The sequence below is a fragment of the Pituophis catenifer genome, unplaced genomic scaffold (genome assembly GCF_029215685.1).
Source record: "Pituophis catenifer annectens isolate HBS135680 unplaced genomic scaffold, rPitCat1.0.hap2 SCAF_2, whole genome shotgun sequence".
In the NCBI taxonomy this organism is placed as follows: Eukaryota; Metazoa; Chordata; class Lepidosauria; order Squamata; family Colubridae; genus Pituophis; species Pituophis catenifer.
The window spans coordinates 153,638,017-153,665,755 of NW_027256882.1; the positions used below are offsets into that span (position 1 = coordinate 153,638,017).

At 45.1% G+C, this 27,739-nt stretch overlaps 1 protein-coding gene across 1 annotated transcript in view; it reads left to right on the forward strand.

Moving 5' to 3' along the window:
* Positions 1-27,739, forward strand: part of CA10 (carbonic anhydrase 10) — a 411,697-nt gene that overhangs the window by 158,588 nt on the left and 225,370 nt on the right. Inside the window, exon 3 of the mRNA XM_070934829.1 lies at positions 23,497-23,639. Within this exon, the coding sequence (XP_070790930.1) occupies positions 23,497-23,639 (143 nt within the window). The remainder of the gene's footprint in view (positions 1-23,496; positions 23,640-27,739) is intronic.

Below are 27,739 nucleotides of genomic sequence, written 5' to 3' on the forward strand. Positions count from 1 at the left end.
ATTAGGCACTGATTAGATTTTACCAGTTATGCCATTGCATATAAAGGATTATATGAGTGACACAATTTTGGAAATTGAAAAGATGATTTCCATCTATTCAAACCCTCAGATAATCTAGGAATTTTGATTGTGGCATACCAAAAACTACGGGGAGTTATAAAGATTGTTGTTGACATATACAGAGCAATGCAGGAGAAGCTGTTTTTTAATTTTTTTCTTTTTTGTGATACCAGTTTGAATCTGGTATCAATCTAGGGTGGGAATCTAGGGCAGATGCAAAGGAAATTACTCCATTCTTTGCACAAATGCCTATCTTTGGTGCAACTTTTGGCTAGTGGTCGACATAATTTAAAGAATTTCCTATGTTCCAATATTGCTGGAGAAACAGCTATAGACCGGAGAGATATAATATCCCTCATAAAAGTTCTCCTGTGTGCTAGAGAGGATGATGCAAGTAGCAATAGCAATAGCACTTAGCACTCTGTATATCATCCCATAGTGCTCTACAGCACTCTCTGGGTGGTTTACAATGTCAGCATACAATGTGGGTCCTCGTTTTACTGATCCTGGGAAGGATGGGAGGCTAAGTCAAGGAACAAACTCCAGACTGTGGGCAGAGTTAGCAATACTGCATTCTAACCACTGTACCACCAGAATATCCATCCATGTTTCTGTCATAATTTGGAGAACAGGTATGAAAGTGCAGAGTTTCATTAACATACCTGGTGTGTTTCATCCTCATTGCTTGCTTGCTTGCTTGAACAGTTTTATATAGTTGTGCAACTCACACACAGAGACTTTGTCAAATTATGTTAACTGTTCTCCAGTCTTCTCGGAGTCTGTAATCCCTGCCCACTATGTCCATCCTCCACAGGGATTCAGAGAATTGAAATCAAAATAGCTAGAGGGCTTCAGATTGGTGAATGCTTTCCCATTCCTTAAAAATTGTATCTTTTCACCCATGACTTCATATTTTATTGAATCAATTCCCCTCTCTAGCAGGAGGTGGCGGGTTTCATGCTCCAAAATAGATTTAGATAAGCCAAATAGTCCATAAACCTGAACTGTTATTCATAACTTAATATATCTTGATCTTGAAAACCTCCAAGGAAGGATTCATTCAATAAACACCTAAATATTTCCATTGTTGAACAGCTCTCATGTTTTGAAAGACTTGCCTCTATCTTAAATACTTAATCTACAATACCCTCTGTATATTGCTTGTGGGGCTGTTATCAGAAGAAACAGTAGCAAATATAATTTTGAAAGCGATAAACATCACAATAGCATCCCTTAGAATCAGAGACAGAATACTGCAGGACTGGAGAGATTATACTGTAGATCTCATGTGTTTCCTGCAGGGGTTTTGAAGTGAGCTGGAAAGATCATTTCCACATTGCTTCCTCTTCCACCTGATTCTGCCCTCCCCAACCCCATCCCTTGGCGTCCCAGGTCTGTTCAACACTAAGCTGCCATAATACCTCTGTGTGCATGCATATGTGTGTATGTGTAATTTGTAGTGGTGAAATATAATAAGCAGAAGGAAAAGGAATATAACAATAATAATATATTAGCTTTATTAATCTGAAGCCAAAGAGCAAAAAAAAAAAAAAAACCCATTTATAAAGAAACTAACTCAATCCATTGACATATTATTAAATTAAACCTCATTGCTATTGTATCTGAGTCTGTCCACCTTTTTACAGTTGGTCCTTTTCTCTCTCCTTCCACCTTTCCCATCATTCCAGATGCTTAGGTTTTCACATAATGTGTCTGAAGTAGGATAATTTGAGCTTGATCATTTGTGTCTTGAGTGAAACATCTGGGTTGATTTTGCTCAATGATCCATTTTTTTTATTTTTTTATTTATTTTTGGCTGTGCATGGTATTCTCAAGTCTTCTCCAACACCATAAGTAGATACTGTATATACATCTTATTTTAGATATATATAGCAATAGCACTTAGACTTATATACCACCCCATAGTGCTTTATAGCACTATCTGAGCAGTTTACAAATGTCAGCATATTTTCCCCAACAATCTGGGTCCTCATTTTACCAACTTCAGAAGGATGGAAGGCTGAGTCAACCTTGAGCTCCATTGGGATTGAACTCCAGACTACGGACAGCGTTAACCTGCAATACTGCATTCTAACTACTCCACCACCAGGGCTCTTATATAGATAGATTATGTAGAACTATTTACAGTTCAGAAATCAATAAAGAACACATTTCCTGAATCTATTCTTGTACAGGTGGTCTTCAACTTACAAATATTTATTTAGTGACCATTTGTTGTGGCCCGTCAGCAGCCTGTGCAGCTAGTAGCTGATTCCGACAGTGAGGAGGCTGGTGTGGTGCTGCGCCAGCAGCCTGTGTAGCTGGCACTCAAGTCAGACAGTGAGGAGGCTGGAGAAGATGTGGTGCCAGAGGCGGGGATTCAGCCGGGCCTTCAGAACCTCCAGAAGCTCCCATAAGTGAAGAGGAAGAAGAGGAGGAGCCTCTTATCGATACCCGGGCGTGCAGAGCTGCCAAAAGGCAGGAGTGGTTCCTCAGGAGGAGGTCTCATCAAGAGTAAGGCTTGGGGCTAATTGGCCACTCCCTTTGCCTATTTAAGGAAGGACGACGACTGAGGCAATTTGCAGGAAATAACTTCGTTCACTCTCATTCGTGTCCTGATCTTAGTTCTCTTATCAGTTTCCTGCAAATTGCTTCTGGGCTTTCTGCCAACCATAGTAAGATTACAATTATTTATTCTTTGGATTCCTGTAGGCTGTTAAGAAAGTTAATTAACAGCCTTTATTTGAAAAAGACTGATTTAATTTAGTAAACTAAGGTTTGTACAGACTTTGTGTGTGCTGCGTTCTTTGGGGTCTGTAGCTGGGGCAGAACACCATTCAAAGTTGCATCAGCACTGAAAAAAGTGACTTATGATTGTTTTTCACACTTACGACTGTTGCAGCTCTTCATAGTCACATGATGAAAATTCAGATGCTTGGTAACTGGCTCATATTTATGACAGTTGCAGTGTCCCAGGGTCATCCGGTCACCTTTTGTGACCTTCTGACAAGCAAATGGGGAAGCCAGATTCAGTTAAGAACCATGCTACTAATTTAACAACTATAGTGATCCATTTAACAACTGTGGCAAGAAAGGTCATACAATGGCGCAGTGGAAACTTAGCAGTGGAAATTTTGAGCTCAGTCGTGGTCATAATTCAAGGACTACTTGGGAGACAGCAGGAAAAGCCACAGCAAGAGGAATGGTCAGATAAAGATAGCTTAGTGTGCAATAGATATGTGGGTGTGGCAAATGTTTCAGAAGGAATCCGCCCTGATTTCTTGGACTGTGAAGATGATGCCAGGGTGGTGGTGGTGGATAGACTTTCAGACTTGCAATTTTTTTTAATGTAACATTAAAGTCATTATAGTCATTACCCCAGCTGCCTTTTGCCTCGTAAGCCACTTTTTCCATCTTTCTGGGTGTCATCGAACTCTGCCCCTGGTCTTACTATCTTCTTTTGCCTTCTGGCTTATTCCATCCGCCCCGGACTATATGACAAACGGACAGCTTGAAGTGGGTTCCCAGGGAGTCTGGGTTACTACTACCATCCCTATTAGAGGGGACAGCTTTTGAACTTCTCCATAGCACATTCCATCTGGCCTGACATCGTGAGAGGATGTCTGGGAGGAACATCCCCTTGATTTTTTGGAATGGCATGGGACTCTTCCCACTGTCGTGAGAGGACAGTGGAGTCCAGTTACCCACGTTTTTGTTGCTGCCTTTTGTCCTCAGGACCTTTAGACTTTATGGAACCCTGGCCAGACGCCATCTTCACCCTTTCCCATTCGGTGGATGTATTCAACCATTGAGCTTCTTGCGCTGCGAGACTCCCCCCTCTCGCAGGTCTGGCCCTCCACATTATCGAGGGCCTACCTCAATGACGGGCTTTGGAACCCAGAGAGGTGGCATGCCGCGAAGAGGGGGTTGAGGGGTTTTTTAAGTAAATTGGGTAAATTTTTAAGGGGTCCCAGGGGGGGAGGGAAAAATTGGAACTAGGGTTGTGGGTTTGGGGGAAGACCCACCAAGGGGAGGGTCAGGCCTGGCCACTATGCACGGCGGAGGGGATGGGGGATCCGGAGGTGATGGGGGGGTCGAGCTTGTCCAGATTGTGTTTCTATCATCGGTACTGTGAGTGGGAGGGGTAGATATGGCGGGAGCAGGGGGCCATATCATGTTAAGGGAGCGCGCACCCGCTGTCTCCGAGTGGTAGCGTGCTCCGGCCCCCAAGGCTCCACTCGTTCTCCAGGTTGTACAGACCCTCAGGGCCCGGGCCTTCGACTAATGTTGTGCAATGCCAGGTCTGTAATACATAAAGCCCCCCTCATTTGTGATCTGGTTCAGGAGGGGGGAGCGGACCTGGCGGGTATTACGGAGACCTGGTTGGGCCCGGAGGGAGGGGTCCCTCTGGTAGAAATGTGCCCACCAGTCTTCCTGGCATTCCATCAGCCGAGGTCACAGGGGAGGGGCGGGGGAGTAGCGGTTATTATTAGAGAAGGCCTTAGGCCGAGGGAGGCCACTGTTCCTCAGATGGCCGGTTGTGAGACCCTCCTTGTGAAGTGGGGTCATGGGGTTCAGAGGGGTTTGCTGATCACGTACCTGGCTCCCTGCCACGTGGCAGCAGCCCTGCCCGAGCTACTCAACGTTATCGCCGCGGTGGCGGTTGATACCCCCAGACTTATGGTCATGGGGGATTTCAACCTGCCGTCCGTGGGTGAGATGTCTGAGGTGGCTCGGCAGTTCATGGCTTCCATGACGGCTATGGATCTGACCCAACTAATTCATGGCCCTACGCACATGGGGGGAAACACACTGGACCTGATTTTTGTCTCTGGACAGTGGCTGAGTGATCTCGAGATAGGGGACATAGTCATCGAGCCCTTGTCATGGTCAGATCACTCTCTCCTTCGCCTTGACCTTTGAACCGCTGCACCCCGCCGCAGGGAGGCGGAACTGATGAGATGGTACCGCCCCAGGCACCTGATGGAACCTGATAGGTTCCAGATGGAGCTTGGGCCAATTCCTGAGGTTCTGGCTCACGCCTCGACTGGGGACCTATCCCAGGCGGCCGCTGGAGCTCTGGATCGAGTCGTGCCTTTGCGGCCTCTGACCCGGCGTCGATCTCACCTGGCTCCTTGGTTTACTGAGGAGCTGAGGGAGATGAAGCACCGGAAAAGACGCCTAGAGAGTAGTTGGAGGGCCAGTCGTACTGAATCTGACCGGACACTGGTAAGATCTCATATTAAGAATTACCTAGTGGCAATAAAAGCAGCAAAATGCACTTATCTTGCTGCGCTTATTGCGTCATCAGATAACCGCCCGGCCGCCCTGTTTAGGGTGACCCGCTCCCTGCTCCACCAGGAAGCGAGGGAGGACCCCTTGGAGGGAAGAGCCGAGGATTTTGTTCAGTATCTGTATGACAAAATCACTCAGATTCAGGAAGATCTGGACTCCGACTGGGTAGATCCAGCGGGGATGACGGGGGCAGGTCCTGAGAATGTTATCTGGGATGAGTTTGATTCTGTGACCCCTGAGGACGTGGACAGGATTCTGGGTAGACTGAATGCGACCACATGTTTGTTGGACCCGTGCCCCTCCTGGTTAGTGCTGGCTTCCCGGGAGGTGACGCGAGGCTGGCTTCAGGGGATTATAAATGCTTCATTGGGCGAGGGTGTCTTTCCCGCCGCCTTGAAAGAGGCGGTGGTGAGACCTCTCCTCAAGAAGCCTTCCCTGGACCCGGCAACATTGGCTAACTATCGTCCAGTCTCCAACCTTCGCTTTGTGGCGAAGGTTGTTGAGAGTGTGGTTGCACGACAGCTTCCCCAGTACCTGGATGAAACGACGTATCTAGATCCGTTCCAGTCGGGTTTCAGGCCTGGGTACAGCACGGAAATGGCATTGGTCGCGTTGGTAGATGATCTCTGGAGGGCTCGGGACAGAGGTTGTTCCTCTGTCCTGGTCCTATTAGATCTCTCAGCGGCTTTTGATACCATCGACCATGGTATCATGCTGCACCGGTTGGAAGAGTTGGGGGTGGGAGGCACCGTATTACGGTGGTTCTCCTCCTTTCTCTCCGACCGGTCGCAGTCTGTGTTGACAGGGGGGCAGAGGTCGACCCCGAGGCCCCTTATATGTGGGGTGCCACAAGGATCGGTCCTCTCGCCCCTTCTGTTCAACATTTATGTGAAGCCGCTGGGCGAGATCATCCGTGGTTTCGGGGTGGAGTACCATCAGTACGCTGATGACACCCAGCTGTACATCTCCACCCCAGACCACCCCAACGATACCCTTGAAGTGATGTCCCGGTGCCTGGAGGCCATACAGATCTGGATGGGGAGAAACAGGCTCAGGCTCAACCCATCCAAGACCGAGTGGCTGTGGTTTCCGACGTCCTGATATAGTCAGCTGGTGCCATCGCTGACTATTGGGGGCAAAGCATTGGCCCCCACGGAGAGGGTTCGCAACTTGGGTGTCCTCCTGGATTCACGGCTGTCTTTAGAAGAGCACTTGACGGCCGTGACCGGGAGGATTTTTCATCAGGTCCGCCTGATTCGCCAGTTGCGTCCCTTTCTGGATCGGGACTCGTTACGCACGGTCACTCATGCCCTCGTCACCTCCCGTCTGGACTATTGTAACGCTCTCTACATGGGGCTCCCCTTGAGGAGCACTCGGAGGCTCCAACTGGCGCAGAGTGCGGGCCGCGCGGGTGGTGATGGGAGCGACGTGGCGCTCCCATGTAACGCCTCTCCTGCGCGAGCTGCACTGGCTCCCGGTGGTCTTCCGAGTGCGCTTCAAGGTCTTGGTTATCACCTTCAGAGCGCTCCATGGCTTAGGACCTGGCTATTTACGGGACCGCCTGCTGTCACCAATAGCCTCCCACCGACCAGTACGCTCCCATAGAGAGGGGCTCCTCCGGGTGTCGTCGGCCAAACAATGTCGACTGGCGGCCCCTAGGGGGAGAGCCTTCTCTGTGGGGGCACCTACGATCTGGAACGAGCTCCCCCCGGAGATACGGAGGATTCCGGATCTGCGTACCTTCCGTCGCATGCTTAAGACGTTTTTATTCCATCAAGCTGGCCTGACCTAAACTTTTCCTCTTTTTAAATGGAATTTTAAATTTGGTTTTAATTTATTGGGGTTTTAAAATGTCTCAGCCAAATTTATTTAATTAGTTTTATTTCTATTTTAAATTTTGTATCTATATGTTTTATTTTATGGCTGTTCACCGCCCTGAGTCCTTCGGGAGTAGGGCGGTATACAAATTTAATAAAATGAAAATAAAATGAAAATGAAATTATAATAGAATATAATTACATCATCTGGATATGTTTTCTGTCTGGACTACCTTGCAAGGCTGACATTTCTTCAAATACTCTATACCCGTGATGGCAAACCTATGGCATGCATGCCAAGAGGTGGCATGCAGACCCCTTTCTGCTGGCATGCACACCGTCGCCCCAGGTCAGATCTCCATGGTGTTTCTTTCATTAGCTTCTGTTTCTTTGCAAACAACGAAACGGAAGTTCACGAAAGAAAAAGATCTTACCGCATTGCTGGTGTCAGGATGCCCCACCTCCCGCTGGCCAGCTGGTCTTCGGGGCTATGCTGCGCATGCGCGCATGTCTATGCATGTGAATGTTTGTGCATGTCTGCACATATATGTGTGCACCTTTCAGTTTGGGCATGCGTGCATACGCAGTTTGGGCACTCAGTGTCTAAAAGGTTCGCCATCACTGCTTTATACAGATAGAGAGAAACTAACATTCCTGGTGATAAAATTTATTTCTGCTGCCCTCAGAATGCTGAAAAACCACAGAGATCATCATCACGAATCAATCAGCCTTCTTTACCATTAACCAATAGATCAATGCAAAATAGATTTTGCAAAACAAAAAACAAAAATTGAAACCAGGGTACCAGCCACCGATCACTCCTGGAATAACAGCCTCCTCACCTCCACTCCACACTGAAAGAGAATGAAATAGATTAAAGCATGCACCCCTCCCACGTTTTCCATGCTTTGGGGAATATTGGTTTGCTGAAAAGTTGGAGCAATTGAGATGACGCTATAAAGAAATGCCTTGTGAGCTGTGAATGGTGAAAGAACAGCATACCTTCACCTTTTGCAAGCAGTGTTTTTCCTAGGAACTGTGACCCCGGGGTGAAATTCAGCAGGGTCTGACAGGTTCTGGAGAACTGGTAGCAGAAATTTTGAGTAGTTTGGAGAACCGGCAAATACCACCTCTGGCTGGCCTCACAGTGAGATGGGAATGAAGATTTTGCAATATCCTTCTACCAGGAGTGGGGTGGGAATGGAGATTTTGCAGTATCCTTCCCCTGCCATGCCCATCAAGCCACACCACGCCCACCAAGCCACGCCCACAGAACCAGTAGTAAAAAAAATTGAATTCCACCACTGCTGTGACCATGCCTTTGATGGCTGAAGGACAGGAAAGAGATCTTTTAAACTAGGTGGTGAAGCTCCAGGAGTGAAAGTTTGAGGATAAGACAAGAGTTTCCGCAAACTGGATTGATGGCAGACTCCACTCCCCACCCTTACTCACTACTCTCTGCCTGTCCATCTTTTTGGTTATCATATGGATGTATTCTCATTGTGTTCTTTATCATTCTTTATTTTATTGTTTTATTGTTTTATTGTTTTATTTGTTTTTACACTTTTTAAAATTTCTTCCCTTTTGTTGTTGTAAGCCACTTAGAGCAGCCCCAAGGTGAGATAGGCAGCAAATCAATTTAACAAATCAATCAATCAAAAGAACTCACCAAGTGAACTGGTGAGAAGGGGTGAAAGTCATATTTGTCCTCAAAGTTGTGTGAATGGACAGTGCAGATAAGAGCCCATGGCCCTCATGTAGCCATCCCTTCAGTATAAATAGGACACCTTTTAAGTGACTTTGTTAAAAAATACAAGTGAATGTACCTTTTATCCATCCAGTACTTTTAACAGCTTACATTTGTTTTGTTTATTATACAGACTCCCGGGCATTTTCCCTTTTTCTTTTTTAATGTTCTATCTTTGTAACCACAATGTAAAATAGATTATGTATCTCTCTAATTCAGGCCATAAGGTTTGCTTTGATGATACCATGCTTCATTTGAGTACCTTTTTCTCATCATTGTTATTTTATGCTGGCTTTAATTTTCTAAAGGACAAAAATGTTAAGAATGCAAGGCAAATGTTAAAAATCTGAAAGTATTTATGCAAGTTCTAATCTGTGATCAGGAGATATATTCTGAGTTGTCCTTTTTCCCCTCCAAACATGGAGTTTATAAGATTGGAATTAAAATAGCTGATTGGAACCAATGAAGGCTGGAATTCCAATACTTTGCAAGTCAGGCCATTTTTGCCCCTTCCTGCCCCTTTCATCTTAGAAGTACTACTAAGAGTTCTTCTCCTAGTGACAGCCTCCTATGAGTTGTCACAAAGTGCTTTTAAAAATACCATCAACTGCAAGAAAGCAGTTCTAGTTTTAATTTATTGCCACACTGAGAGAGAGAAGCTGGTTGTAGCTTCCCAGAATGAGAAGCTCTCTTCTGTTGAATTGATCCATTAGGACAACACTCTCAGCAGGAGCTCTGGAGGATTTCCAGCAGGGATTTTCACAATCCTTTCTATCAAGAGATGCAGGGATTGAGCCTAGACTTGCCATATTCCAAGTAAGGATTCTGCACTTTACCTCCACAGGTTGATGTGAACCATATCTCTATTGCAGATCAATTGCAATAGACAGAGAAGAAGAAAGCCAGGGAGGACTTATCTCATGTCACATTGGGGAACATACTGTCAGGTTCTGGAATGGCACTTTGAAATAAGATTCCAGGCAACTGGGTTCCTAGTTGTAGAGATCTTTATCAGGCCCTCCGGCATGTTCCAACAATCACCAAAGTGAGATATTGTCAGCGTTTTCACACAGTATGCCCCACCACCGTTTTAAAGGCTCCTGCGCTCTACCTGTGACTCCACCCCTTGGCCCTGCCCCCATCTTGCATTTCTTCTAGTTAACCCACATCTAACTAAGTAAGCCAACCTACACCAAACCTAGCCTGCTTTAACTCCGCTTTTCCTCTTGGCTCATCAGACCAGCCGAGGTTTGGCCTGGCTTGGCTCTGCACAGGTGAGGCCCCAAACTTCAGCTGTTTCCAGGGCCCGCCTCTCAGCTGTGCAGCGGTGGTGCAGGCTTTGGTGGTGATCACAGCAGCAGCAGCAGGCTTCTGACACCTAGGCTGGGTGACTGGACATACTTCTGAGCATCGCCAGGTCAGCTCCCCAGTGCTGCCTGAATGACAGCCCCAAGCTGTGAGGCATGGTGCAGTGGGGCTGACACATACCATGTTTTCCCCAAAATAAGACCCTGTCTTATATTTTTTTAACCCTGAAATAAGCGCTTAGCCTTATTTTCGGGGAGGTCTTATTATACTGGGGTGTGTGGAGCAAGATGGGGCTCCTCTTGCCGTCTTACCTGATTTCCAGCTCTGCGTTTAAATATTTTCAGGGAGGGCTTATTTGGGGGGAAGGCTTATTTTAGTGCATGCTCTCAAAAGCCCGATTGGGTTTATTATCAAGGAATGTCTTATTTTTCGGGAAACAGGGTAGTAATATACCTGTATTATTACCCTGGTTACTAGGCATAAATCTGATAGCCACCATCACATTTGCAGTACTGCACTGGGAAGGGAAGGGAAATGTTTGTTTGTTCATTTGTTTATTAAATTTATATGCTGCCCATCTGAATATTAAGTGACGCTGGGCAACTTGATAGTTACTTGATAGCTTTCTGAGAACGTACAGACTGTAGAACTTAAAAGTAAAGATCTTCATGAGGTTTATTTGGGTTTTTTTAAAATCTTCTTTATAACTTTATAACTACTAGTAAAACAAAATGCCGAAAAGGCAATAACAGCATTTGTTAGTGACTAGAAACCCTTTATGAACTTTTTCTGAAAACAGGAAAAAATGAACTTGTGATTTATGGGTTTAATGATTGGAAAGGGTAGAATATGGAAAGAAGGAAGCCATGATGTAACTTGAGGGACAAAGGATAAAATATAAATGTGTTTATAAGTGCTGCAAAGATCAAAAGCTACTCCTTTATATATATTTTTTTCTTTTTCTTTTACATTTATTTTCTAGGTTCTTATCACTTTCCTTTTACTTTTCTTTCTTTTTCCTTAAATTTGTATTACTTTTTTTTTGTAAAATATTTCTTTAATAAAAAATATTTTTTAAAAAAACAATAAGGATAGGCAACTCAAAACTCAAGGATAGGCAACCCATCATATATTTTGGGTTATATTTTTCATCAGCATAAGTAGCATTGTCAATGCTCAGACCATCCCATTCCCTCCTTTCCCTTCAGTGGTCTAATAAGGGATATTATTCAGCCTTTAAAAACATATTTTGGATTGAAAAATCAACATGTGAAAATTTTGCATGGGAATATTTGTGGTCTTCTTCTATTAGGACACCAGTAATGTTCACCGTAACACTGTAACTGAGCTTGGAAGTACAGCTGTAAGTTGTGCTGGTCGTTAAGTAGGTCATCATATATGATACGTTTTTTTTATGGTGGTTATTAAGCAAATCACCATGGTCATTAAGCAAAACCACAGTTGTTAAATAAATCCATTATCTTCAATGGGCACTTTTTCCGCTGGAAACCGGAAGTAAATACCATTTTCTACAAACAAAACAAAACAAAACCCTAAATTATAGTCACATAACCATGGGATACTGCAGATGGCTCTTATTTCGTACCAATTGCTAAGTGCCCAAATGTGATCATGTGGTTTTGGAGTGAACTAGCCATCAGAACTTTGAATATAGGTCATAAATACTTTGGGGGGGGGGGGAAGGGGAATCTGTTGTAACCTTAAATGTTCACTAAGTGACTGGTTGTAAGTTGAGGACTACCTATATGTACTTCAAAGTATTCTTAAGGTGAGCAGAAAGTATTCTTAATTTACTTGGGGTAGGGAAAATAAAAGTTGGCTGGTTAACTAAGTTTTCTTTCTTGTTCTGTTAGTCAATATGTTTCAGTCCCTGCAATGCACTTTGAACCAATTTATTTTATTAATGACACTTATCATTTAATTGACTTTCAAGGCCCACTCTTTATTGCTACTTGTGTTTGTGCTAAACCCAAATTGGATACATGCTGTTTAGCTCTCTCTAAGAAATCATTAATTCCTCAGATTGCAGTAATGACAAAAGACAACAAAATAGATTTGGGAATAAGTTTGTTTACTCACCATTTGAAAATGGGGAAAAAGTATGAGGGTGCGCGTGTGTACTTTTAAAACAAGCAGGCAGAAAGTCTTTCAAATGCAGTATAGGAATAATAAAAAGCACACCATGTATTAAAAATATGCTAGTAGATATTAAAATCCCTGTTTGTTTTGAACCAGTGGTGGGTTTCTACTGGTTTGCCCCGGTTTGGGCGAACCAGTAATGGCGGCGGTGGGAGGCTCCACCCACCTGCCTGGAAATCATCACGGACACTCTTCACATGCACAGAAGGTTGTGAACCATCACTAGGTGACCTGAGATGAGTCCATCCTAGCTTAAGGAGATTCTGGAAAGTAAGATTTAGCAATTCAGGATAGAGAATGTGGCTTCTCTTATGATAAAGTCCTGCAGGTAAGAAAGAGATTTGGACATAATTGGACCAGTAACTCCTCTGAGCCAAAGCATTTTGTGTAGCATTGTCCAACCAAGTCTTCAAAGTCTCTGTCTTTCAAAACATCAAAGGTTTTCCTGCCCTGCTCTGATTGATCTAGGAGAATCCTGATTATGGAACTCAGTCATGGGAATTACAACTGGCCTTTCCTCTGCCATATTTTAAATGACAACTGAAGCCATCCCTATTCACCAGTACTCCTACTGAGTTACAACTGTTTTAAGAGCTACCTCTTTTTAGAATGGTTTCAAAATGAACTTTGTTTTAAGGGTTATATTCTAGTGGTTTAGTTTTTATTAAAGATTTTTTTTCGTTGTTTTTCACACACCATTTTGGGAGGACACCTAAAGTGAAAATAAATACGTAGATCATTGTCTTCATTAGGATTGTGGGAAGAAATGCAAGCAATACTTAGTAGATTGGACTTCTTTCAGCTACCCAATAATCTGGATTTCATGTGGTAATAGATGCATAATCTAATTTTACTTGCTTTATAATCTAACGGTACTTTGTTTAACCTCACAAGAGTGTTGAAGGTTGGCTATGTGTATAAACGTTGATTATTACATTGAGGTCTTGATCCCATCAGGAAAAGCCCTCACCTTTCATTATTCATGATACAATAGTCATCCCATTTCTAATGAAATGTATATATTTTCTCTACTTTCCCTAATAAGAAAAGAGTGGAGCAGAGAAAAAAAACTTCCAAATCTGCAACATACAGCCTTTGTTATAACATGGATTAATTTATTCTCTTATCAACAGGCAATCTAATTCACTGAATTCCCTTGTTAAATTCAATTTAACCCTTCTCATATAAAATCAATTGCAATCAACCTGCCCTGCACCTCACAAGTAGGAACCTAGTGTCTTGTTCAAGGAGCTTTCAGATATTTTGGCAAATAGTCCAATGCATTATTGACCATTTAACTTTTTCTACTCTGCTCTGATTATTTAATTGGCATTTTCTGCAATCCTCTTGGTTTGCAAATATATAAATATGCCAGCTTTAGTTTTGTAAATCATGCTTTGGACTGGAAAAAAAGGAAAAGAGAGATTGTAAGCATTTTGACTTAAGTTTGCATGCATTGTAAAGCCCTGTGAAACAAAAATCCTCGTGATCTGGAAAAGACCATTGTTTCCTGTAGAGCATTGTGCTAACCCTGGATTATATACTGAAGGAAGAAAAAAATCAATCCGAGGCATCCTTGAATACAATCTGCTTGTTAATCTGTTTGGAAACTTTTGAATTGATAAAACAGCAGCCACAATAAAGAAGCAATTATTCTCTTTGCTGAGTGTTGGCAGAACCCTAAATGACTTCTCCCTACCCACTCGATATGAAGAAAGGGAATTAGAGCACTGCTTGAAACTGTGGAAGAAAATGTTCTTAATAAGACAGAGAAGTTTTTTGTTTTTTTAATTTGATTTATATGCCACCCTTCTCCGGAGACTCAGAGTGGCTTACAATGCGTTAAGCAATAGCCTTCATACTTTTGTATATTTATACAAAGTCAGCTTATTGCCCCCACAAACTGGGTCTTCATTTCACCTACCTTAGAAAGGATGGAAGGCTGAGTCAACCTTGAGCCTTGGAGAGATTCGAACCAGCAGTAAATTGCAGGCAGCTGTGTTAATAACAGGGTGCGTAGACCACTGTACTATCAAGGCTGTTGTTTCATGGCTGTCCCTTTGAGTGAATCTTGGAAAGATTGGTGTCTCATATTGGTGTACATAGGCACGAAACACACACAAAAAATAGCTTAGCTTGTACACCTCTTTTGAAAGGTATCTGGACTTTTCTTCATTTCTTTGTTTTTTAACATTTTGCTTCAGTTCACTATTTTAAAAAGTGGGTTTATGCTGCTTCAAAAATAAGAATTTCCAGTATCTTCCTTGCCTGGTTAAATCAGTTGGTATGAGATTGAAGAAGCATGTGGTACAGGTAGTTCACAACTTAAGACCACAATTGAGCCCAAAATTTCATTTTGCTAAGCAAGACAGTTGTCTAGTGAGTTTTGCCCCATTTTACGATCTTTCTTGCTACAGTTATTAAGTGAATCATTACAGTTGTTAAGTTAGTAACACGGTTGTCAAGTAAATCGGGCTTCCCCATTGACGCTGCTTGTCAGAAGGTTGCAAAAGGTGATCACATGACCCGGGGACACGGCAACAGTCATAAATATGAGTCAATTACTAAACATCTGAATTTTGATCATGGAACCAAGGGAATGCTGCAACCATCATAAATGTGAAAAATGATCATAAGTCACTGTTTTCAATGCCATTGTAACTTTGAATGATCACTAAAGCAATGGTTGTAAATTAAGGGCTACCTATAATTCAAAGAATGAAATACTATATAGGCCATGGGTTCCCAACCTCTGGGCCTCGACCCATTACCAGACTGTGGCCTATTCAAAATTTGGCTACGCGAGAGTCAGGTCAGTGCGCATACTCGCGCAGCTCCACTCATACGAGCGGCGGGCTGGTTCCCCTCTCCCACCTTTGCCGGGCCGCAAAGGTTTGGTACGCTGGTATAGGCAATATAGCTTGGGAACCCTGGTATAGGCAATTCATTCACAACTAAGACAGCTGATTATGTGAAAGTCAAATTGCTTCTGGTCATTAATTTCATATATCTTGAGACTTGGCTATATAAATTGTAGCTATTAGGTGGCATTATATAAGCAGCACTGTTGGTTTGGCCTTTTCACTGCATTTGGAAATTCTGAAACTTTTTACAAAGTTTCGTTTTGTTGTTATCAGCCATTTCTACATAGTTGATTTATAGCATCTAACTGAGCAATCCAAACATCATTGTTGCAATATATTAATAATGAAGACTGACTTTCTGGGTGCTTGTCTCCATAAGATGCTATAAATCAGGAACATGGAAATGGCTAATAGTTGTTGTGAGGATATGTTTGGTTTGTTATGGGAACTTCCTATTCTTTTCCTTTTTGCTTGTTCTCTCAGGATGGTAAGTTATTGCTTAGAATGCCAAGCAATGACTGACTATGTCTTGTTATAACAACTCTTACAATTTATAGCTTTGTCACATCTTGAATCTAATTGAATTTGCCTTCAACCCAGTGAATATTATTAAGCAAATGTCCTGGAATATTATGCATTTGAAAAATATAACAGTACACATAACTGCTGATTCTTTCATTCTAAAGGAAAAATGTCAAGAATACAACACAGTGCTGGCTATATTAATATTTGGGGCAGGGATTTTTTTTCTTTTGAGTGAATCTAGTAATCCACTTAACCTTTGGGCAATCCACTGATTTACATGCCACCTGATCCCTATGATTAGCAGTGCACCGCTAAATCTCATCTTGTCTACTTTCTTAGGAATTAAAAACCTCTATGTTTATTTATGAACTCAGCGGACATAACCTGCCCTTCTCAGGGAAGCTTCTAACATCATTAGAAGATAAGCAGTAAAATTAGGAAGCTGCTTGAAACTCTTTGATCTGAAAATGGAGCTATTGAATCTGAGTTATGGCAGTAATATCTCTACCTTTGGAGGAACTTCTGTGCTTTGAAATAGTTCTGGAATGACACAACTTTGTGGTCATTTCCCACACCCATTGTCTACAGCTCAGCTTCCCTTGAGATCATGATATCTCTGAAGTCAAAAACTGATGATTTTAGGCCTGATGACACCCAGTGGTGGGATTCAAATAATTTAACCGGTTCTCTGCCCTAATAATTTCTTCCAACAACCAGTTCACCTGTTATGTCCATATAAGGGCATCCGCCCTGATTGGCTGCCAGCCATCGGGCGGGAGATTTGAATCCCTGTCTAGGGGCGGTGCGTCTGCCGGGAGCGAATATAAGGAGAGTTCCGGCAGCGCGCCAGCAGTCTTCTTTTACTTGTTACAGTGTAAATAAAGTTGTTACATGTATCGAGCTGGTCACGTCTTCTGTTCCTGCGCCTGATCTAACACTGGCGACGAAGGACTAGAGAAGAGAACCTGAGAAAGACTCACGGCACGATCGCCCAAAGAGCTGAAGTCACTTCACCACAGCGACTTCCAGAATGGCTACCCCGCAAGCCCCGATGACCGCGCTGAACCCGTTCGACCCATCCCGGGAGAAGTGGAGGTCATACATGGTCCGATTCCGGCAGTTCCTGCGAGGCAATGGATACCAGAACCTCGATGATGAGAGGAAAAGAGCCCTCTTCCTGGCTCATTGCGGATCGGACGTCCTAGAGATGGCGATGGACCTCATGGCACCTAGGGACATCGAGGAGATGTCCTGGAACGACCTGCAGGACGTCTTACAGGAGCACTATGCACCTACAGGCACCCCCATCGCAAACAGGTTCACCTTCCAGCAAAGAAACCAGCGGGAAGGTGAATCCATCAAAGAATTCGTGGCAGCGCTCCGCCAACTCGCTGCCAACTGTGAGTTCGACAATGTGGACAACGCCATCCGGGACCGCATTGTTTTTGGAATGCGAGATGTGGGGCTGCAAAAGAAATTCCTCAGCAGGAAGAGGATCCCGCTTAAAGACGTCCTCGACGAGGCAACAGCGGCGGAGACGTCCGAACAAGCAGCCGCTGCAATGGTAAAAGCAAGAGGGATCCATAAGATCCACAAGTCGGGCCCAACCTCATCAGACGAGGCAACCACTCAATCCGAGTCTGATGAGGAAATGGCCGTCCACAAGGTGTCCCGCCCTCCCAGGCGGGAAACACCACAGCATGGCGACCGGGGAGAGCGATGCGGCAGCTGCAGAGGCGACCACCCCAGAGCAACCTGCAGATGGAGGGACGCGACCTGCCGCCGATGCCTGAAGAGGGGCCACATCGCCGAGGCCTGCAGAGCCACAGACCCAGCCCCGGAGCCGCCCAGACCGTGATTCCGGGAAAATTGCAAAGATAACCAGAGGACATCCAAACGGTCCTCAAACCAGTCCCGGCGCGGGGAGGAGGAATATCCCCGAAACAGAACGGTGCACCAGACCACCACCATCGCTCACACAAGCGACGAGGGAACCACCAAGTTCCACGTGACGCTGCTAGCAGAGGGGTCTCCGTGCAAGATGGAGGTAGACTCCGGATCCGCGTTCTCCATCATGGACTGGCAGCACCTACAACAGCTGAAACCGGCATACAAAAGAACCCAGCTGAAAGCCCCGAAAGACAAACTTGTGGACTTTAACGGAAACCCCATTGAAATCCTAGGCAGAGCAACCATCCATGTGAAATACAACGACTTCAATGGAAAGCTACCCATCACCATTGTGCAGCACAGCCGACCGAACCTGTTGGGCGTGGAGTGGTTCAAGCCTCTAGGACTTTCACTTCAGGGCATCCACGAGATCCGCAGGGACGAACTCGACTCCATCATCGAAGAGTTCAAAGAAGTCTTCGATGGTAAGCTGGGGAAATTTGTGGGGAGGCCAATCTCCTTTAATCTGGACAAGGGAATCACCCCAATCAGGCTCAAGCCCCGCCGAGTTCCATTTGCCCTGCGGCCTAAAGTAGATGAACAGCTGGATAAGCTGATCGCCCAGGGCGTACTGGAACCGATCGATCATGCCTCATGGGAGACCCCCATTGTGACCCCACTGAAGCATGATGGGTCTGTGCGCATCTGTGCTGACTACCGTTGTACCATCAACAAGGCGTTGGCACAGAGCGCATACCCAGTCCCAGTGGTGCAACACCTGCTGCATTCCCTGGGATCTGGATCAATTTTCGCGAAACTGGACCTGGCCCAGGCTTACCAGCAACTGCCAGTGGATGACAAAACGGCGGAGGCACAAACGATTGTCACGCACAGAGGGGCATTTAAATGTAACCGCCTCCAATTTGGAGTCAGCGCTGCCCCTGGCATTTTCCAATCCATGATGGAACGCCTTCTCCAAGGCGTTCCAGGGGTGGTGCCTTACTTCGATGATGTGCTCATCTCCGGTGACTCGAGACCCCAACTCCTTGAAAGGCTCAGGCTTGTCCTGCAGCGGCTCAAGGACAAGGGTTTGAGGGTCAGGCGGGACAAGTGCATCATAGGAGTACAGGAAGTCGAGTTCCTGGGCTTCCTCATTGATAGCACAGGCATACACCCCACCAAATCAAAAGTGGAAGCAATCCATGAAGCTCCAAGCCCAAAAAACAAAACGGAGCTTCAGGCTTTCCTTGGGTTGCTCAACTTCTACGCCATTTTCTTAAAACAGAAAGCCACAGTTGCTGAGCCACTCCACCGCCTGCTGGGGAAATCGGCTTCCTGGAAGTGGGGCCAGGAAGAGGAAGCAGCATTCCGGGCCATCAAGGGACTATTGACGTCCAAAAGCGTCCTCATCCAATACAGCGAGACGCTCCCCATCAGACTGACCTGCGATGCGTCGCCCTACGGGGTGGGGGCAGTCCTCAGCCACGAACTGCCCAACGGCTCGGAAGCCCCAATCGCGTACTTCTCAAAGACAATGTCCGGCGCAGAACGGAACTATAGCCAGCTGGACAAAGAAGCCTTAGCAATCGTGGCTGGAGTGAAGCGCTTCCACGAATACCTTTACGGAAGACGTTTCACCATAGTCACAGACCACAAGCCTCTTCTGGGACTCCTCGCAGGCGACCAACCAACCCCGACCTTCATGTCCCCAAGAATGACGAGATGGGCCATTTTCCTAGCTGGCTACTCCTATCGGCTCGTGCACCAGCCAGGCACAGCCATAGGGAACGCTGATGCTCTCAGCAGATGCCCATCGAAGAAGCCAGTCGAAGACCCAGCCCCCACGCTCCACCTACTCCACATTGATGACGACGCCAGCTGCCCGGTGTCGTCCGCAGATGTGGCCGTCCACACCCAAAAGGACCCCACACTCCGCCAAGTGAAGTCCTGGATCCTCAGAGGGTGGCCAGCAGAAAAGCCAGAGGAAAGATTCAGCCCGTTCGCCAGGAAGCAGGAGGAGCTGTCCACCATAAAGGGCTGCCTGCTATGGGGAGACAGGGTGCTGATTCCAAGCACTCTGCAACGGCGGACGTTGGAAACCCTGCACAAGGGGCATCCGGGCATCGTCCGCATGAAGGCCCTGGCACGGAGTTACGTCTGGTGGCCCTCCATGGACAGAGACATTGAACAATGGGTCTCCAGATGTGACCCGTGCCAAGAAGTTCGCCCAGCGCCGCCGCAATCCGAAGTCGCGAAGTGGGAGACCCCCAGCAACCCCTGGTCGAGGATCCACATTGACTTCGCGGGTCCGATGCAAGGGCGACACCTCCTCATCGTGGTAGATGCCTTCTCCAAATGGCTCGAGGTGGTGCCCATGGCATCTACCACAACTGAAGCAACCATCCGAGCCCTGCGCCGCCTTTTTGCCACACATGGCCTACCGGATGTGCTGGTCTCAGACAACGGCCCCCAGCTCACATCCCTGGCCATGGAGTCCTTCCTGGCAGGACTGGGCATCCGCCACGCCCTGTCCGCCCCTTACAGGCCGGCCGGAAACGGACAAGCCGAACGCATGGTCCGACTGACCAAAGAGGCCCTCACCAAGATGGGCCCGGGGGACTGGCAAGAGCGCATAGACAACTTCCTCCTCACCCAGCACATCACGCCACACGCCACCACCCACAAGAGCCCGGCCGAACTGTTGATGGGCAGAAGGTTGAGGTCACCCTTGGACCGGCTGCACCCCCAATACAGCCCGGAAGTGACCGCAACCGCCAGCCGCCCGCTCCGGGCCTTCAGCAAAGGAGATTCAATCTTCGCGCTGAATTTCAGCGGCTCCCCTAAGTGGCTGAAGGGGAAAATTGCCAGCACAACCGGGCCCAAATCCTACATCGTTGAGTTGGAAGATGGACAGTTCACAAGACGCCACATCGACCAACTCCGAAAAAGGTGGGGGGGGCACATGAAAACCAGCCTGACGAGGGAGGCCTACAACACCCCGACGAGGTAGGCCTCCAACACCCCGGCGAGGCTGGCCTACCACACCCAGACCAGGTAGGCCTACAACACCCCGACGAGGTAGGCCTACAACACCCTGACGAGGTAGGCCTACCACACCCCTGCGAGGCAGAGCAGCACCACCCCGACAAGGTTGGCCCTGCCCACTACCAAATGCTGTCACACCGGCAGCCCAGCGAGGTAGACCGGGGCCAACCGCACAGGGGATGGCAACACCAACCCAGCCAGGTGGGCACCGGGCACGGCAAGGCCAGGGACCACCAACCCAGCCCGCAGGTAGACCGGGACCTGCCCAAAGGAGGAGCAGCGCACCCCACCAGTTACAGCAGCCTATGCCAGCCCAGCCAGGGAGACTGCAGTTCCAGGCGAGTAGACCGGGACCCAGCCAAGAGGGGCACCCCACGACCCACGGGCGAGGGTGGCACACGAATCACTGACGTGGGGGACCCCCGCCCATCACAGAAGACAGCCAACAAACGACACCCCGACCCGGATGACCCCAGGCACCACCCGACGGTAGACCAGGGACTAGGGGGAAGGGAGAGCCGACAACAACCCGGCCAGGTAGACCTGCACCACCCCGGCAGGGGAGACCTCCGCCGCCCCGCAGAGGTAGTACCGCAACAACAGCCCGACCAGGTCGACCACCACCGACCAGACGGGGTAGACCAACGCCAGCCTGACCTAGCAGACCTGCAGACCTGCGAGGTCGGACAACGCAACACGGGCCAGCACCACCCGCAGCCGGCGGGCTGGTCCAGAGGGCACCAAACAGAACCACCACCCACCCGGCACCAGGCCGAACCGCAACCGAACCGCAGCACCCGGGAGACCAGGGAGGAGCAAACTGTGGACTTACCGAGACTCAGACGCTCTTCCCGGGTCGGAACCGAGCCACCGAGACGAGGCAACAGATCCACAGGCCAGGAAGAAGACCATCAGAACCAGCCAGCCAAGGTCTGCGGTCCGGCCGGAGGCGCTGGGGGTGACCCCGCTCACTCGACAGCCGAACCAAGCCCGGTTCCGGAGAGGGAGCCCGGAGACGACAGAGCCCCGTCCATCCAGGTCGGAGACGGAGAACAAGTGAGACTGCGCAGGTCAGCTAGGGTGCCGAGGCGTCCTACGTACCTGCGCGACTACGTGACTTTTGTAAACGAGATTGACAGTTCAGACTAAGGGGGGAGGAGTGTTATGTCCATATAAGGGCATCCGCCCTGATTGGCTGCCAGCCATCGGGCGGGAGATTTGAATCCCTGTCTAGGGGCGGTGCGTCTGCCGGGAGCGAATATAAGGAGAGCTCCGGCAGCGCGCCAGCAGTCTTCTTTTACTTGTTACAGTGTAAATAAAGTTGTTACATGTATCGAGCTGGTCACGTCTTCTGTTCCTGCGCCTGATCTAACATCACCAAACTCCTCAGAAAGTTAACAACCGGTTCTCCCGAAGTGGTGCGAACTGGCTGAATCCCACCACTGATGACACGTCTACCTTTGTCATAGTTCTGCTGCTTCACCAAGCACGGGGTTCATTTCTATGCTCAAAGGCTGCTTCTTCATGGGGGCGGGGGAGAGGGAAGGCTCAGCAAGTTAGCACAAGTGAAAGGAAGTGAAGTGGAAATTCATTTTCTGAGCATGATTGGTGTCAGAACAAGCACTGAGCAAATGAATTGGTTTGTGGGAAAAGGATCTCATAGAGCTCAGTCATATTAAAGTATCAGGAAAAGACTGCTGCTTGCCTCTGCTTTTTAAAAGGCCCCTATTAGAGTTATTGTCAAGTGACAACATCGCTGGCTAGTTTGACAGAATGTGTCCTTTGTGGCTATCTTAAAAACACTTGCTAAAGTAACTCTGTCTCCCCGTGATTGAATTGGGAACTTGAGGCCTGTTTTGAAATCAACAGGTGCAGTCAGCTATTTTTTTTTTAAGAGCTGATGAAATAAGGGTACAAGGTTCTTGTTTTTAAAGAACACTAGAACCAGCCAACCCATGTACAGAACACTTAGGCCTCTGTCTTGGTCTGGACTGAGGGACACATGTCTCTGTCCAGGGGTGGGCTGCTGGAGGTTTGCAGGGGTTCGCGAGAACCTCTAGCTAAGATTCTGTGCATTTCGGAGAACCCCAAAATCCCATTCCTGGCTGGCCTCTCCCACTCCGCCCCGCCCCGCCCCTCCCACTCCACCCCACCCCTCCCAGGAGTCCCCACATGGCCCGTTTTGGGTGCAGGGCATATGTGGAAGCTTGGGGAGGGTGAAAAACAGACCTACCAGAAGTTCAAGAAGGCTGAAATGGGCCTGTTTCCAGCCTCCAGAGGACCTCTGGAGCCTGGGGACGCCGTTTTCGCCCTCCCGGAGGCTTGAAGAAAGCCTCCGGAACCCAGGGAGGGCAAAAATGCCCTCCTGCCCCTTTCTGCCATGGTGCAGGAGACCAACTAGGCCATGCCCACCCAGCAACCAGGCAGAGAACCCCTTGCTAAAATTTTTGAAGCCCACCCCTGTCTCTGTCCCTTCTTATACCATTAAGTTTGCTAAGAGCCATGCTGCATGTGCTCAGCAAGGCTGTCTTTTTAATATATATAAACTGAGCATGGGAAACTCAATCCAATAACTGGATCATCAGTATAGATAATAAGGACCTCTTTCTGGTGCTTCCAGTCCAGAATGGGATCTCTTTCTTTCTGCTATTTTCTTTGTCCCAGAAATAAATTGCACCTCTTTTGGCAATGGGGATTACTAATTCAAATGGAGTACAATAGCAATGCTTCTTTTTTTCATTTTCCTCCCCAAAATAAATTTATTCCTTTCTTTACTGTATTACAGTTCCTTCCTTTTGGGGTTTGGTGAATTCAGCTTGGAATCTTTGCTCCGTTGGAAAACGGCAATCACCGGTCAATATAGAAACCAGCCATATGATCTTTGACCCCTTCCTTACCCCACTTCGGATAAACACAGGGGGTAGAAAGGTAAGGCTGTGCTTGTACTTTTAATTGTCAAAATAACAGGTAAATTTTTAACCTTTCTTTTCCTTCCTTCCTTCCTTGATATTCATTTTGTGTTTGTGCTGTCCTTGTGTGCTCTCTCTCTCTCTCTCTCTCTCTCTCTCTCTCTCTCTCTCTCTCTCTCTCTCTCTCTCTCTCCCTACCTACCTACCTACCTACATACATACATACATACATACATGTGTATATATATGTGTTTGGGTGTAATTGTTATTAATGATTTTTTAAAGGATTTTTTAAAAAGAAGATTAAAACGAATACAAACTAATACTTAGATCTATACTTCTGCTACTATTTAAATGATGCTTCAGTTGTCAAAACCAGCAAGACATTCATTTTCATCACAGAAATTCTCTCCCCAACAATGACAGTTTTAAATTCTTTCATTTTGAAATATATATTTTAACTTCATTCCATATCCTAACATAGTTATTTTGAAATAACATACAGTTCGTATTTGTCATACCCAGATATTTTATCTTCTTCTCAATCTTAAATCCCCATTTATTCATCAATTCTGTTTGTTTCTGTGTTCATATTTTTATTAACATCTTCGTTCTCTGTTTAATAATTTTGAAATGCACCAAATTCTTTTCATTTGCCCATTAATATTTTAATTCCCCTTAAAAGAAACTTTCAGAACCAACATCAAGTCATCTGCAAAAGCCCTTAACTCATAAGTTTCTTTTTTAATGTTTATTTCCACAATCTTCTCATCTTGTCTTACTTGTATTATTTCAAGAACTAGAATAACAAGAGAGGAATGGGTTTCTCTTTGTATCTCCCAATGTTTTCTTAGATCTCCATTAATAATTATTTGTGATTTCTATATATCTATAGAAATAGTTTCTTAACCATTTCTATAAAGTGGTTAAGATCAATACCACTTTATAAAGTCTCTACAGAATTCCCATTTTCCAAAACCTTGAACAGGAAAGCCCAGTTAAAGATTTCCAAAGACCTTCTCTGCATCTAAGAAAATTAATGTGGCTTTGTTTTTCATTACATTGCTCCAAATATTCCAAAATGTCCATACATTTCTAACATGGTGCTTTAACTTTTTTTAAGTAAAAAAGTCACATTGATTCTCATTAATGAATTCTTGCAAAATTGTTTTCATTCAATCAGCTAGTATCGTTGTTTGAAACAATATTTATTTATTTAATAATAATATTGGTAAATGGAATGGAATGGAATGGAATGGAATGGAATGGAATGGAATGGAGAAGAGAAGAGAAGAGAAGAGAAGAGAAGAGAAGAGAAGAGAAGAGAAGAGAAGAGAAGAGAAGAGAAGAGAAGAGAAGAGAATAAACAGTTGGAAGGGACTGTGGAGGTCTTCTAGTCCAACCCTCTGTTCAAGCAGGAAACCCTATACCATTTCAGATAAATGTTTGTCCAATCGCTTCTTAAAAACCTCCAGTGTTGGAGCATTCACAACTTCTGGAGGCAATTTGTTCCGCTGATCAATTGTTCTAACTGTCAAGAAATTTCTCCTTAGTTCTAGATTGCTTCTCTCCTTGATTAGTTTCCATCCATTGTTCTACCCTCAGGTGCTTTGGAGAATAGATTGACTCCCTCTTCTTTGTGGGAGCCCCTGAGATATTGGAACACTGCTAACATGTCACCCCTAGTCCTTCTTTGCATTAAACTAGACATATCCAATTGCAGCAACCATTCTTTATGTATTTTAGCCTCCAGTCCCCTAATCATCTTTGTTGCTCTTCTCTGCACTCTTTCTAGAATCTCAACATCTTTTTTAAATCGTGATGACCAAAACTGGATGCAATATTCCAAGTGCTTATCAAGGCATTATACAGTGATATTAATACTTCGTGTGATCAGTGTTCATGCATAGTTAGTTTCTTGTTAAAAAAAATCTTGACCCTTTTTTTGGCATTAATGCTATATTGGCCATTTCCAACTCTCTAGCATCTTTCTTCCCAGTGTGATAGAGTTCATCCTGTTTTGTAAAAGTCATAAAAGTTCATGCTCAAAACATTTATAATAAAAACATGATAATCCATCCGGTCCATGTACCTTTCCTAGTTTAATCTTTCTATAGTTTCACATACTACCCTCGTTACAGATTCATTCATAATCTGTCTCTGTTCTTCTGTAATCCCCAGTAAAGGGATTTATTTCTTTAGATATTCATCTATTTTCTCAAGAGAGATGTCACTTTCTTTATACAAATTGGAATAATATTATATGGGTAATCCTTGATTTACAGCCATTCATTTAATCACCATTCAAAATTACAACAGCAGTGAAAAAAAGTAACTTGTGGTTGTTTTTCACCACTGACGACTGTTGCACATGGTCACGTAATCAAAATTCAGGGGCTTGTCATGTATTTATGATGGTTGCAGCATCCTGGGGTCATGCGATCACCGTTTGTAACCTTCCCACTCAACTTCCAACAAGCAAAGTCAATGGAGGAAGCCAGATTATCTTAACAATTGCAAGATTCACTTAATAACCGTTAATTTGCTTAACAATCGTGGCAAAAAAGGTCGTAAAATGGAACACAACTCACTTAGCAACTTTCTTGCTCAGCGACAGAAATTTTGGGCTCAATTGTGGTTGCAAGTCAAGAACTACCTGTACATATAATTTTTATGAATACCTTCAAACAAGAAGATAAAAGCTAACAGAAACTAGTAAAAATTAAGGGAAAGAAAGAAATCAAAGGAAAAGGTGAAAAAAGGAAAAAAGTTAAATGAAAAATTGAAAAAGAAAATATTAAGAAGTGGCTTGCAATATTCTTCACAGCAGTTATAATTACGAATATATTTTAATCTTTGTCTCTAAAGTTACATTATATTATCTTCTTTCTATAATCTATTCTATCTCATTATCAAAAGTGTAAATCACAAGTTCATTTCCATTTTTACACAAAAAATCCATAAGAGGCTTCCAATCAGCAATAAATGTAGATAATGTCTATTCTGTAATCAAAGAAGTTAATTTATCCATTTCAGCAAAACTTTTCAATTTCACCTACCATTCCTCCATAGTGAGTGGTATTGAATCTTTTCATCTTTATGCATACAATAATCTTGCTGACATGATCATATATTGAAATAATCTTCCATAGCTTTTTCATAACTGTTAGAAATTGAATAATATTAATGAACTGCTTCTTGCATGGCTGCATTGTCCATTAATACTATATCTCCCTCTTATATTTCTATATCATTTTCTCTTCTTTTTCTTTTTGTAATTTATATGATAGCCACTTCCTTGATTTATTTGCAAAGTCAATCTTTTTTGCTCTACATAATACATTTTTATTTTCATTTCTTATTAACATAAGTAATTGTTGTTTTAAAAAAGCTTAACTTATTAAGAAATACTTCTCTAGAAATTCTTTTAATTCTTAGTTTCCCTATCTCATCCACAACTGCTGGTGTTTCTCTTGACTGTTGTTTTTAAGTTCACTACTGGGTTGTATAAAACAAACTTTAATAAAGGCTTTACATTTCAAATCATTTTTAAATCAGTAAAAGGTAAAGGATTCTCTGCCGATTTAATCTGCTAGTCATTGCCAACTATAGGGGGCAGTGCTCATCTCCACATCAAGGCCAACCCTGTCTGAAGACATTTCCGCGGTCATCTGACCAGCTGTTACCTTCCCACCAAAGTGGTACCTATTTATCTGCTTGTATTTGCATGCTTTTGGACTTGGCAGGAGTTGGGGAGGTTGGGGAAAGGATGGGAACTCAACTTGTTGCATGGTGCATGGGTTTGAAACCTGGGCTGCTGGCTTTCCAGTCAACAGCCCAGCATCTTAACCACTTTCCAGCCGACAGCCCAGCATCTTAACCACTGAGCTGTTGTGCTGCCCCTTTTAAATCAGTACCTTTACCTAAATCATTTTTTAAAAGTTCTTTTAATTTCTGTTTACAATTCTCCTCTATTGTTTCTTTCTGTAGCAATATTTTGTTTAGCCTCCATGAAAAAGCATCCGCTTTTCTTTTTCTAAACCAAAACTCACAGACTAGTGATCCAAAAAAGTGTTTTGTATTATCTCTGTTTAAGAAATTTTAGCCAAGTTATTTGAA